Source organism: Mobula hypostoma, chromosome 2 (genome assembly GCF_963921235.1).
Source record: "Mobula hypostoma chromosome 2, sMobHyp1.1, whole genome shotgun sequence".
Taxonomy (NCBI): Eukaryota; Metazoa; Chordata; class Chondrichthyes; order Myliobatiformes; family Myliobatidae; genus Mobula; species Mobula hypostoma.
Genome location: NC_086098.1, coordinates 120,698,558 through 120,711,979, shown reverse-complemented (window position 1 = coordinate 120,711,979; position 13,422 = coordinate 120,698,558). Strand labels below are relative to the sequence as shown.

The 13,422-nt window shown below is 43.1% G+C and overlaps 1 protein-coding gene across 6 annotated transcripts in view; it reads left to right on the top strand.

The window, feature by feature from the left end:
• LOC134342426 (cullin-9) overlaps window positions 1-13,422 on the top strand; it is a 318,694-nt gene that overhangs the window by 135,174 nt on the left and 170,098 nt on the right. For 5 of the 6 annotated variants that reach the window (XM_063040545.1, XM_063040547.1, XM_063040542.1 and 2 more), the window contains exons 12-14: window positions 3,337-3,442; window positions 4,637-4,864; window positions 5,948-6,077. In XM_063040545.1, coding sequence (XP_062896615.1) covers window positions 3,337-3,442; window positions 4,637-4,864; window positions 5,948-6,077 — 464 coding nt within the window. The remainder of the gene's footprint in view (window positions 1-3,336; window positions 3,443-4,636; window positions 4,865-5,947; window positions 6,078-13,422) is intronic. The other variant, XM_063040543.1, reaches the window with a different exon arrangement.

Genomic DNA, 13,422 nt, shown 5'->3' with positions numbered 1-13,422 from the left:
GGAGGTCCTGCTTCTCAGCTTCCTTCTCAGAACCCTGTACCAGCCTTCCCTCCATACCCCTGATCCCTTTAGCCACAAGGGCCATATCTAACTCCCTCTTAAATATAGCCAATGAACTGGCCTCAACTGTTTCCTGTGGCAGAGAATTCCACAGATTCACTACTCTCTGTGTGAAGAAGTTTTTCCTAATCTCAGTCCTAAAAGGCTTCCCCTTTATCCTCGAACTGTGTCTATGTTCTGTGCCTATTCTGGTATCTGTCCCCTACTTTTCCTTCGCTACATCAACGACTGCATTGGCGCTGCTTCCTGCACGCATGCAGAGCTCGTTGACTTTATTGACTTTGCCTCCAAGTTTCACCCTGCCCTCAAGTTTACCTGGTCCATTTCCGACACCTCCCTCCCCTTTATAGATCTTTCTGTTTCTGTCTCTGGAGACAGCTTATCCACTGATGTCTACTATAAGCCTACTGACTCTCACAGCTATCTGGACTATTCCTCTTCTCACCCTGTCTCTTGCAAAAACGCCATCCCCTTCTCGCAATTCCTCCGTCTCCGCCGCATCTGCTCTCAGGATGAGGCTTTTCATTCTCGGACGAGGGAGATGTCTTCCTTTTTTAAAGAAAGGGGCTTCCCTTCCTCCACTATCAACTCTGCTCTTAAACGCATCTCCCCCATTTCACGTACATCTGCTCTCACTCCATCCTCCGGCCACCCCACTAGGAATAAGGTTCCCCTGGTTCTCACCTACCACCCCACCAGCCTCTGGGTCCAACATATTATTCTCCGTAACTTCCGCCACCTCCAACGGGATCCCACCACTAAGCACATCGTTCCCTCCCCCCATCTCTCTGCATGCCGCAGGGATCGCTCCCTACGCAACTCCCTTGTCCATTCGTCCCCCCCCATCCCTCCCCACTGATCTCCCTCCTGGCACTTATCCGTGTAAGTGGAGCAAGTGCTACACATGCCCTTACACTTCCTCCCTTACCACCATTCAGGGCCCCAAACAGTCCTTCCAGGTGAGGCAACACTTCACCTGTGAGTCGGCTGGGGTGATATACTGCGTCCGGTGCTCCTGATGTGGCCTTTTATATATTGGCGAGACCCGACGCAGACTGGGAGACCACTTTGCTGAACACCTACGCTCTGTCCGCCAGAGAAAGCAGTATCTCCCAGTGGCCACACATTTTAATTCCACATCCCATTCCCATTCTGACATGTCTATCCACGGCCTCCTCTACTGTAAAGATGAAGCCACACTCAGGTTGGAGGAACAACACCTTATATTCCGTCTGGATAGCCTCCAACCTGATGGCATGAACATTGACTTTTCTAACTTCCGCTAATGCCCCATCTCCCCCTCGTACCCCATCTGTTACTTATTTTTATACACACATTCTTTCTCTCACTCTCCTTTTTCTCCCTCTGCCCCTCTGAATATACCCCTTGCCCATCCTCTGGGTCTCTCTCTTCCCCCCCACCCCCTGTCTTTCTTCCCGGACCTCCTGTCCCATGATCCTCTCGTATCCCTTTTGCCAATCACCTGTCCAGCTCTTGGCTCCATACCTCCCCCTCCTGTCTTCTCCTATCATTTTGGATCTCCCCCTCCCCCTCCAACTTTCAAATCCCTTACTCACTCTTCCTTCAGTTAGTCCTGAGGAAGGGTCTCGGCCTGAAACATCGACTGCACCTCTTCCTAGAGATGCTGCCTGGCCTGCTGCTTTCACCAGCAACTTTTATGTGTGTTACCCCTAACTTATTAGATGTTCTTCTGCTGATTCCAATTTCTTTTGCTGGTATTGCCACCCCAAACCCTGTCACTCCTGTTTCAGGTTCCTTCGCTCCATCTGTATAAATGTGAGTATAATCACTATACTTTTCCATCACATGACAATTAAATGCATTTACCAAATCTGTTTTATATCTTTCTTTTCTTTTTACCTCTAACAAATGCTAGTCTATGTCAGGCCATACAAGCTTCCATGGAGCTACCACTGGATAAACTACTGAAGGACTTATCCTCAGATCAAACACTCCACATTTTTTCGCGATATCATTCCCTACCCGACTATTCTGTGACTCATTGTTATTTAAAAAACAGCTAACTAAAATGGTATTGTCTGCAAACAACGGACTTAGAACAGAATCTGCCTGGGCAGGGATGAGTGTATGCAGTATATGCAGTTGAGGAAGCAATCTTGTGGAGCACCAGTGTTTAGAATACTCATGGTAGAGGTATGGATACCTATCCTTATTGATTGTGGTCTGTTAGTTGGGAAGTCAAGGTTCCAGTTACAGAGCAAGCTGTTGACTCCCAGGATCTAGAGTTTGGTGATGAGTTGTTTGGAATAACAGTATTGACATTAGAATTGTAGCAATAAACAATAGTCTGACGTAGGTGTTGTTACTTTCCAGATGCTCCAGTGATGAGTGTAGTGACAGGAAGGTGGTGTCTGCCATAGATCTGTTTCAGTGGTAGGCAAATTCTAGTGGGTGAGTTTGTCTGGAAGGTTGGTGTTGATTCATGTGACCAGCCTTTCACAGCACTTCATGATGGTAGATGTCAGGGCAGTAGTCATTAAGTTGTATTACCGTTTTTCTTGGGTATCTGGGTGATAATGGTCTTAAAAGCAGGCAGGAACCACAGCCTCAAGCAGGGAAAGGATAACAATGTTTGCAAATACGCTTGCCAGCTGATCATCACAGGATCTAATGACATGGCCAGGGACATTATCCAGTCCTGATGCTTTCCATAGGTTCACCATCCAGAAGATTGATCTTGCATCTATGATTATAACTCTAGATTCAGGTGCAATGGTGACTGCATGGAGTGAATAAACTGTGTAATGCATGTAATGCAACATGGGGACCCTATTCTGTGAAATTCACAAAGGGATTGTTTCCTGAGCTCTGCCAGAGTTCACTGGTGTCTTAAATGTGATTTTGTTGCTCGTTTGCTGAGTCTGTTATACACTGCTGTCCAGTAGATGGCAGTAGTCTCCTTGTACATCACTCATGCACTGTGCTGAGATCTACAGTGTGCTGACCATGCAAAAGGATCATGATTAAAGATCCTGTTAGCAGACCTGTTGCTGCTCAGCATCTTTTTATACGGCAATGCTGTGATAAGTTGCATCTCAGTGATCAGCTCACTGCCAGCAGGGAATTGTTTATTATTCTTCTGGTCTGTGTGACCTTTTATTGGATTTTGCCACAATCGTTGGAAGAAGTTAAAAACCATCCTTTGATTCAAAATTGCTGTCTTCAATAATTCTATGAGAACGAAACAAATTAGTGACCAATAATCTAAATGTTGTCTATTTTTGTTTTTTTCAGAATTCTGAGCAAATTTTTGGATAATTATCAGGAAGACTTGTTGCCCTGGCATGAAAGTATTGAACCATGTTTGTCATCCATGACTGCCTTCAGTAATGACCGAGAGGTATGAAGCCTAGATTCCTAGTTTATTGTGTTACTAATGCAGTTGATATCAATTGATTGTTCTTCCTAAGGCACAATATTTTTCACTGTTCGCCTCTTTTATCAATACATGCACTTTGCTAGAACAGGATTCAAGCTGTGTTTCTAATTCATGATGCTTTTCCTGGGTGTCTGTTACAGATTGGATTCCTGTCTTTGCATTCTTTTCTACTCAGTATAAACAGTTGAATGTTGGCATCGACTTACCACTGATTTGCATCATTTTATTTCCTTTTGGTCTTAGCATTAAATTGCTTTTCGTGTTCATCCTTGACTCACATTGCTCAGTTATATCAATATTCAAAGATTGATATCTGTGTAACTGGCAGTGTTATCATTAGTAAAGTTGTAGTACAAAATTGAATTATTTGTTACCAGCTCTAACTAAAATAGTTTAACTGTTAGCTTTATGCTGTTCATTAGAGATGGCAGATATTCCACAGATTTAGATAATTGATACCAGAAAGTAACAAGTGATTTACCAGATGGAATAATTGCTGTTTGTTTCTACCTGAATAAATATTTTGTACAAATCAAGTAAGTAATTTTAAGGTACAAAATCTGGAAATCTGAAGTTAAATGGAATTGATCAGGATAGAGGGGAAATAGAGTTTAATATTTCAGATTGCTGTTCTTCACAAATGAAAAAAGAGATAAAAATAATTTTATGGGATAAATGGGGAGGAGAGAACAAAAGGGAAAATCTGATTGAGTGACGGGGAAGATGAGTGCAAGGTGAAAGAGGGATGAGAGTTCAAAGTGCTTTTATTATCACAGTAAATGTATGTCACCATATACAATCCTGAGATTCATTTACTTGCTGGCATACTCAATAAATTTGTAATAGAATAATAACCAAAATAGAATCAATAAATAGAATAAATCAAAGACCGCACCAGCTTGGGCATTCAACCAGTGTGCAGAAGACAACAAAATGGAAGTTCAGAAAGAAAGGAAAAAGTTGAGATGGGATAGGAATTTGTCCATCGATATGCCCTGGCTGAAATTGATTAATTCACTGTTATCTGAGGTAAAATCATAGATTTTCCTTGTTTGTGTAAATTTATGAGGTAGTTCACTGACTCAGCAGGTGCTGTTAATTCAGCAAGTAAACCTCCCAGTTCCAGGTGATTGAAGTTGTTCTTTTTTCCTACAGGTGTTGCAAGATTTTATACGGTTTCTACACAGGCTAGCTACAGTGAACAAAGATTACGCAGTGGTTATGTGTCGGCTTGGTTCAAAGGAAGCACTGTCTAAGGCATTAGACAAGCACAGTTCAGCTTTGTTACTGGCTGCAGAGCTCCGAGATTTGGTCAGTGACTGTGAAAAATATGCCAGCCTATACAAGAAAATGACCACTAGTATTCTTGCTGGATGTATACAGGTATGTGAAGTGGTTCTGTGTGGCTCTTCGTCCAGCGAAATACTTTTCACCATTTTATGATAAAAATGTTGATTCTTGCAGTGGAGCACATTTATGCAACAAGTGGTGGACCTTCCAGCAATTGCTTGATTGAATTTAGGAATATGTTTAAAAATTGATTGATCATTGAGTCAAGCCTGAACTTATCCTGATCTGCTGTATGTCTTCAATATGAATTGGTGGAGACTCGATTGGCACCAGATGTGGAGTGCATCATGGATAATTGCTGTTTTCTTCTTTACTTGCCTCAGAGACCTTATTTCCAAACCTGGCTGAACTGCAATAACAGACCTACAGACCCACAATTGAAACATTTCTGTGTGATGTGGCTCTGTGTTACACCGAGTAGTGCATTTGCCCACTAAGCATTCCAGAGGAGATGGGTTGGTTCAGTGTTTGAACTGTAATACACTTCTCTGGGAGCTTATTATCTCTGCTGCCCTTACTTCTTCTTTTAATCAGTTTAAAATGGAATTCAGCAAGTCCTTAAAGTATTTATCACAGAAATTTGAATTTGAGTTCTTATTTCCTGCTAGATTAATTCACTGTTATCTGAGGTAAAAGCATAGATGATATAGCTGTAGACAAAAAAAAGATGTTGCTATCTGTCTCACTTGGGAATATACCTTTACACAGTTGGTATTTCCCTAGTGTCCTATATGAGACATGCAAGGATATAAATAACTTCTATAATTTCCATTCCCAATAAATTATTTTCTCCCAATATGACCAGTATGGCAATGGTTCTAAAGACATTTCTTTCTCACCTAAGCCCATTGTGGCAAAGATACTTTATAAACTTAGGCCTGACAAAGATGGAAAGAAAGTTTTGAGCCTTATACTACATGGTCCACATGCAGTGATATTTCACAGTAGTATCTTTGGATACTTCATATGTGAGTTTAGAGCACTGACCTTCCTTCCTCCCCTGCAAATTGGAATCTAAGATGCCCAATATCAGTTATATTCCTGAGCACCTTTGATTAAGAAGACTGAACTTTCCTTATACCCTAAGCACGCATGTTTGTTGTTTTTTTCTTGCAGATGGTTTTGGGACAAATTGAGGAACATAGACGTAGTCATCAACCAATCAATATCCCTTTCTTTGATGTATTCCTGAGGAACCTTTGTCAAGGTCTGTCCGAGCGGCTCAATGATAACAGACTGAATCACGGCAAGTTTAAATTATGTGTGGAGCTAAAAGAAAGCATCTGGTTTTTTGCTGAAGTAAAGATAACTTAAAAACAATATTGCTGACAGAAATATGTAGTTGAAACTCATTGCAGCACAGAGTTTAATTCAATCAATCTTGCATTAAATTCTATGGAGCATGACTCCTGAATGTTTGGGAGGCAAAACAAGTGCTATCTCAGAACAAATTGGTAAGTGGTATTTCATGTATGCATTTGTAATTTGTTCCACAAGCTAGTGATAATGCAGTGGGACTACTCCCAGAAGTAGCAGGCTATAGATGGAGCCAGACAATACTACACTTAGACAATCAGATCAAAGCTCCCCAGTCTTGACTTACCTAGTCCTGAGTGTTGATAGATGACTAAACAACTAATGAGGAACTGTTTACTTTCTCAACAATGGAGGAACCTGAATAAATCTATTATGGAAGGCTGAAGCATTTGCAACTCAAATATTAAAGGGTGATCCATCTTGACCTTCTTCAGCCTTTGTGATCATAGGGACCAACCTTAGTGAAATCCACACAATATAAGGTAGTGGGTGAGTTCGAGGAAATGACCTACTCTCGCAAAAAAAGTGTAACAGGTCCTCCCTGGCATTGAGTGCCCAGCTCAGACTGTCATCTTTTGTGCTACTGTTGACCATTTCAGTGGCACCAGCCACACAAAACTATTCAGCAATACTTCCACGGGATTCGGGGATAGACATTAAAATTTAGGCCTTTCCTACAGCTCCCAACAGCCTGTGAATGAAAGAATAAATTCTTAACTAATATTCTAATGTAAGGGATTGCATCTGAAGGATTATTTGGTTTTATGGTCATTTAATTGGAATTGCTATCAGAATTTATATGCTGAAATTTAAAGAACTTGCAAATTTAAAGAGAAAATATGGAGATGACCTGCGTTTATAAAGAAACATCCAAAAATTCATTGAAGCAAACATGTCCATTTGCAAATGACACCACTTCCTTTCATTTTGGAGCCATTAGCTGGCATCTTGCAGTGGTTGATTGGGTGAGAGTGCATGTAGGTAAGGAGTAACTGTCAAGTGAGAGGACTCGAAATGTGTGATATCAAGAGTTCAGGGCCCACATGTTCCTGTTGGGGAGAGGGATAAGGATAATAGGTTTTGGGAATCCTGAATAACGAGAGATATTGAGGCCCTGGTACACTGTGCATAAGTAATTGGGAACTAGTGAATCTCTGACTAGAAGAAGAGTAGCAGTGTACTTAAGAGCATGTAAGTCGGACCGTGAGGTAGCGGGAGTATTTAAAAGAGAGCAGATTAACGGAGTGGGCGACAGAGTAGAGGGAGACAGAGTAGGAAGGCTTTGGCTCCTGAGGTTTCGGCGAGCAGAGGCTGAGGAAGAGCTTCACTCCAAGTAAGGTAAGGCCGGGTAAGTTCCTTTAATAAATCTAGTTACCTTAAAAGAAGGTAATGGAGGCAGCAGTTAGGGCAGTTGAGTGCTCCATTTGCAGGATGTGGGAAGTCAGGGCGAGCACAGTTGCCCTTGGTAACTACACCTGTGAAAGATGCATCCAGCTGCAGCTCCTGACAAACCAAGTTAGGGAGCTGGAGCTGGATGAACTTCGGATCATTCGGGAGGCAGAGGCAGAAATAGAGAGGAGTTACAGGGAGATAGTCACCCTTAAGAGTCAGGAGACAGTAGCTGGGTGACTGTCAGGAGAGGGAAGGGGAATAGACAGAATGAGCAGAGCACCCCTGTGGCCGTTCCCTCCAATAATAAGTACATTGTTTTGGATACTGTTGATGGGGATGACCTACTAGGGACAAGTTGCAGTGGTTGCGTCTCTGGCACCGAGATGGGACCCTCAACTCAGAAGGAAGGAGGGAGAAGAGGAGAGCGGTAGTGATAGGGGATTCGATAGTTAGGAGGACAGATAAGAGGTTCTGTGGAAGAGATCGAGAATCCCGGATGGTCTGTTGCCTCCCTGGTGCCAAGGTCTGCGATATTTCAGATCGAGTTCTCAGTATTCTCAAGAGGGAGGGTGAGCAGCCGGATGTCGTGGTCCATGTAGGGACCAATGACGTGGGTAGGAAGAGTGAGGAGGTCCTGAAAGGTGAGTTTAGGGAGTTAGGCGCCAAGTTAAAGGACAGGACAGCCAGGATAGCAATCTCAGGGTGGCTACCAGTGCCACCTGCGGGTGGGTTTAGAAATAGTAAGACAGCGCAGATCAACATGTGGTTGAAGACATGGTGCAGGAGGGAGGGCTTCAGATTTATAGATAATTGGGCAGTTTTCCAGAGAAGGTGGGACCTGTTCCGGCGGGACGGTCTACATCTGAACTGGAGGGGGACAAATATTTTTGCAGGTAGGTTTGCTAGAGAGGTTCCGGTGGATTTAAACTCGATACGAGGGGGGAGGGGAACCAGAGTGTAGGAACAGATGTAGGGAAGAAGGAAGAAAAAGAAAATAGTAAAGTTGTTTGCACAGTTAGTGATAAACAGAGATGGAAAATGTCTTAAATGCATTTATTTTAATGCTAGGAGCATTATAAGAAAGGTGGATGAGCTTAAAGCATGGATTGATACCTGGAAGTATGATGTGGTAGCTATTAGTGAAACATGGTTACAGGAGGAGGTGATTGGCAACTAAATATTCCTGGATTTAATTGCTTCAGAGCAATTCTGGATTTAAAAAATCCAGAAAATCTGGATTTTAAAAAATCCAGCAAATCTGGATTTAATAGAATCAGAGGGACAAGAGGGTGAGGTGTTGCATTGCTTGTCAGAGAAAATATTACAGCGGTGCTCTGGCAGGATAGATTAGAGGACTTGTCTAGGGAGGCTATTTGGGTGGAATTGAGGAATGGGAAAGGCATAGTAACTCTTATAGGGGTGTATTATAGAACACCAAATGGGGAGCGAGAATTGGAGGAGCAAATTTGTAAGGAGTTAGCAGATATTTGTAGTAAGCACAAGGTTGCGCTTAGCAAATTTGCAGATGACTCAAAGCTGGGTGGCAGTTTGAAATGCGAGGAGGATGTTATGAGAATGCAGGGCGACTTGGACAGGCTGGGTGAGTGGGCGGATGCATGGCAGATGCAGTTTAATGTGGATAAGTGTGACGTTATCCACTTTGGTGGTAAGAACAGGAAGGCAGATTATTATCTAAATGGAGTCAAGTTAGGAAAAGGGGAAGTACAACGAGATCTGGGTGTTCTTGTACATTAGTCACTGAAAGCAAGCATGCAGGTACAGCAGCCAGTGAAGAAAGCTAATGGCATGCTGGCCTTCATAACAAGAGGAATTGAGTATAGGAGCAAAGAGGTCCTTCTGCAGCTGTACAGGGCCCTGGTGAGACCACACCTGGAGTATTGTGTGCAGTTTTGGTCTCCAAATTTGAGGAAGGACATTCTTGCTATTGAGGGAGTGCGGCGTAGGTTCACAAGGTTAATTCCTGGGATGGCGAGACTGTTGAAAGATTGGAGCGACTGAGCTTGTATACACCGGAATTTAGAAGAATGAGAGAGGATCTGATTGAAACATATAAGATTATTAAGGGATTGGACATGTTGGAGGCAGGAAGCATGTTCCCGCTGATGGGTGAGTCCAGAACCAGAGGCCTCAGTTTAAGAATAAGAGGTAGGCCATTTAGAACGGAGTTGAGGAAAAACTTTTTCACCCAGAGAGTGGTGGATATGTGGAATGCTCTGCCCCAGAAGGCAGTGGAGGCCAAGTTTCTGGATGTTTTCAAGAAAGAGATGGATAGAGCTCTTAAAGATAGCGGAATCAAAGGTCATGGGGATAAGGCAGGAACTGGATACTGATTCTGGATGATCAGCCATGATCACAGTGAATGGCGGTGCTGGCTCGAAGGGCCGGATGGCCTACTCCTGCATCTATTGTCTATTGTTGTGATTGTGGGAGATTTTAATTTTCTACACATAGACTGAGAAGCCCTTACTGTAAAAGGGCTGGATGGTTTGGAGTTTGTAAAATGTGTGCAAGATAGTTTTTTGCAACACTACATAGAGGTACCAATGAGAGAAGGGGCGGTGTTGGATCTCCTATTAGGGAATGAGATAGGTCAGGTGACGGAGGTTTGTGTTGGGGAGCACTTCGGGTCCAGTGATCACAATGCTATTAATTTCAATATAATTATGGAGAAGGATAGGTCTGGACCCAGGGTTGAGATTTTTGTTTGGAGAAAGACTAACTGTGAGGAGATGCAAAAGGTTTTAGAAGGAGTGGATTGAGACAATTTGTTTTATGGGAAGAATGTAGTAGAGTAACAGCAGTCACTTAAAGGTGAAATTTTGAGAGTACAGAATCTTTATGTTCCTGTTAGCAATTATTGGCCTGTGAGTTTGACGTCAGTGGTGGGTAAATTGATGGAAAGTATTCTAAGAGATGGTATGTATCATTATCTGGATAGACAGAGTCTGATTAGGAACAGTCAACATGGATTTGTGCGTGGAAGGTCATGTTTGACAAATCTCATTGAATTTTTTGAAGAGGTTACCAGGGATGTTGACAAGGGTAAAGCAGTGGATGTTGTCTATATCAGCGGTCCCCAACCACCGGGCCGCAGAGCATGTGCTACCGGGCCACGAGGAAACGATATGATTTGGCGATATGAGTCAGCTGCACCTTTCCTCATTCCCTGTCAAGCCCACTGTTGAGCTTGAACGCACGCGAGGTCATTACCTGCGCGTCATCCATTTCAGCGCGGGAAGAAGATCAACTCCTCGAGTTTGCAAATGACGGTGGGCTGAAAAGTATGTTTGACATGACATCTCTGCTGGCATTCTGGATCAAAGTGAAGGCTGAATATCCTGAGATAGCCATGAAAGCACTGAAAACGTTGCTTCCATTTCCAACGTATCTCTGCAATGAATGCAACGAAAACTAATTTGCAGAATAGACTGGACATAAGGAACCCCGTTCGAGTATCGCTGTCTCTGGTCACCCTTCGATAGGACCGTCTTGTTGCAGGAAAACAATCCCAGGGCTCCCACTGATTCAGCGATATTGGTGGTTGCAATGATTTTATATGTTCATACAGGGAAAATATGTGCTGCGTGTTTAATATCCAAACGATACTTAAAATGTTATGATGCTATTGACATATAACTATATAACAGTTACAGCACAGAAACAGGCCATCTCTGCCCTTCTAGTCCGTGCCGAATGCTACTCTCACCTAGTCCCACCGACCTGCACTCAGCCCATAAACCTCCATTTCTTTCCTGTCCATATACCTATCCAATTTTTCTTTAAATGATAATATCGAAGCTGCCTTTACCACTTTTACTGGAAGTTTGTTCAACATTTACTTCAAGCCCCCCTGTCCTGCCCTGATAATTGACTTATCACTGTATTCATGCGAGGAAAATATGTGTTTAATATTAAATTCGTTAGATAAACCCTTTTAGAAACAAAATTGAGTGTATTAGCTAATTATCATCTATATTCCGGTTGTGATTAACACTGCCCTCCCCTCCCCCCGAACAGAATCGCCAAAAACGATCTGTAGAAAAAAATTGTACACACATGCGCACTGGTGCCCGCACAAGGCTTCATGGTCATTGTAGTCTTTCTCGGGGTAAACCCAGCGTATTTGACTGCTACTCTTGTCCGTTGGCAACCCTCCCCCCCCCCCGGTCAGCCGGTCCGCAAGAATATTGTCAATATGAAACCGTTCCGCAGTGCGAAAAAGGTTGGGGACCCCTGGTCTATATGGACTTAAGTAAGGCCTTTGGTAAGGTCCCACTCGGAAGGTTGGTTAGGAAGGTTCAATTGTTAGGTATTAATATTGAAGTAGTAAAATGGATTCAGCAGTGGCTGGATGGGAGACACCAGAGAGTGGTGGCGAATCACTGTTCGTCAGATTGGAGGCTGGTGACTAGTGGTGTCCCTCAGGGATCTGTACTGGGTCCAATGTTATTTGTCATATACATTAATGATCTGGATGATGGGGTGGTAAATTGGATGAGTAAGGATGCAGATGATACTAAGTGCGGTGGAGTTGTGGATAACGAAGTAGGTTTTCAAAGCTTGCAGAGAGAGTTAGGCCAGTTAGAAGAGTGGGCTGAAAGATGACAGATGGAGTTTAATGCTGATAAATGTGAGGTGCTACATTTTGGTAGGACTAATCAAAATAGGACGTAAATGGTAGAGCATTGAAGAATGCAGTAGAACAGAGGGATCTAGGAATAATGGTGCATAGTTCCCTGAAGGTGGAATCTCATGTGGATAGGGTGGTGAAGAAAGCTTTTGGTATGTTGGCTTTTATAAATCAGAGCATTGAGTATAGGAGTTGGGATGTAATGTTGAAATTGTACAAGGCATTGGTGAGGCCAAATTTGGAGTATTGTGTACAGTTTTAGTCATCAACTTATAGGAAAGATGTCAACAAAATAGAGAGTGTTCAGAGAAGGTTTACTAAAATGTTACCTGGGTTTCATCACCTAAGTTACAGAGAAAGGTTGAACAAGTTGGGTCTTTATTCTGTGGAACGTAGAAGGTTGAGGAGGGATTTGATAGAGGTATTTTAAATTATGAGGGGGGATAGATAGAGTTGGCGTAGATAGATTTTTTCCATTGAGAGTGGGGGAGATTCAGACAAGAGGACATGAGTTGAGAGTTAAAGGGCAAAAGTTTAGGGATTACATGAGGGGGAACGTCTTTACTCAGAGGGTGGTAGCTGTGTGGAACGTGCTTTCAGCAGAAGTGGTTGAGGCAGGTTCGATGTTATCGTTTAAAGTTAAATTGGACAGCTATATGGACAGGAAGGGAATGGAGGGCTTTGGGCTGAGTGTAGGTCGGTGGGACTAGGTGAGAGTAAGGGTTCGGCATGGACTAGAAGGGCCGAGATGACCTGTTTCCATGCCGTAATTGTTATATGGTTAAGTTACGGGGGGCAAAAAGAGAGGCTGAGGATCTGGAAGGCAAGATGAAGCATAGAATAAGAGAATCTTTTATCCCTTAAAAGGTCAGCATGGTTGCATGTGTGGAACCAAAAGAAATGGAAGATATTTTTAATATTTCTGTTCGATTTTTGTTTTACTATGGAGAAAGTGATGGAAGTTAAGGAAATGGGGAGGATGAGTAGTGCTGCCTTCAACCACATACGAATAGCGTGGAAGTAGAGCTACTAGGACTTGATGTTTCAGTCCCTATAGTAAGTTGGCACTCTCGATGTTGGCAGTGGGCTTGGAGTGGTGACAAGGAGGGAGGGTAGGTATGTCATCAGGGTCATCAGGTGGGCACCCTCCTTGTTTGACGCACCCTCCTTCTCTGACGTTTCGTTGATAAGCCCACGACATCTCCAGAGGGCTCAATGGTGCTACCTGGCA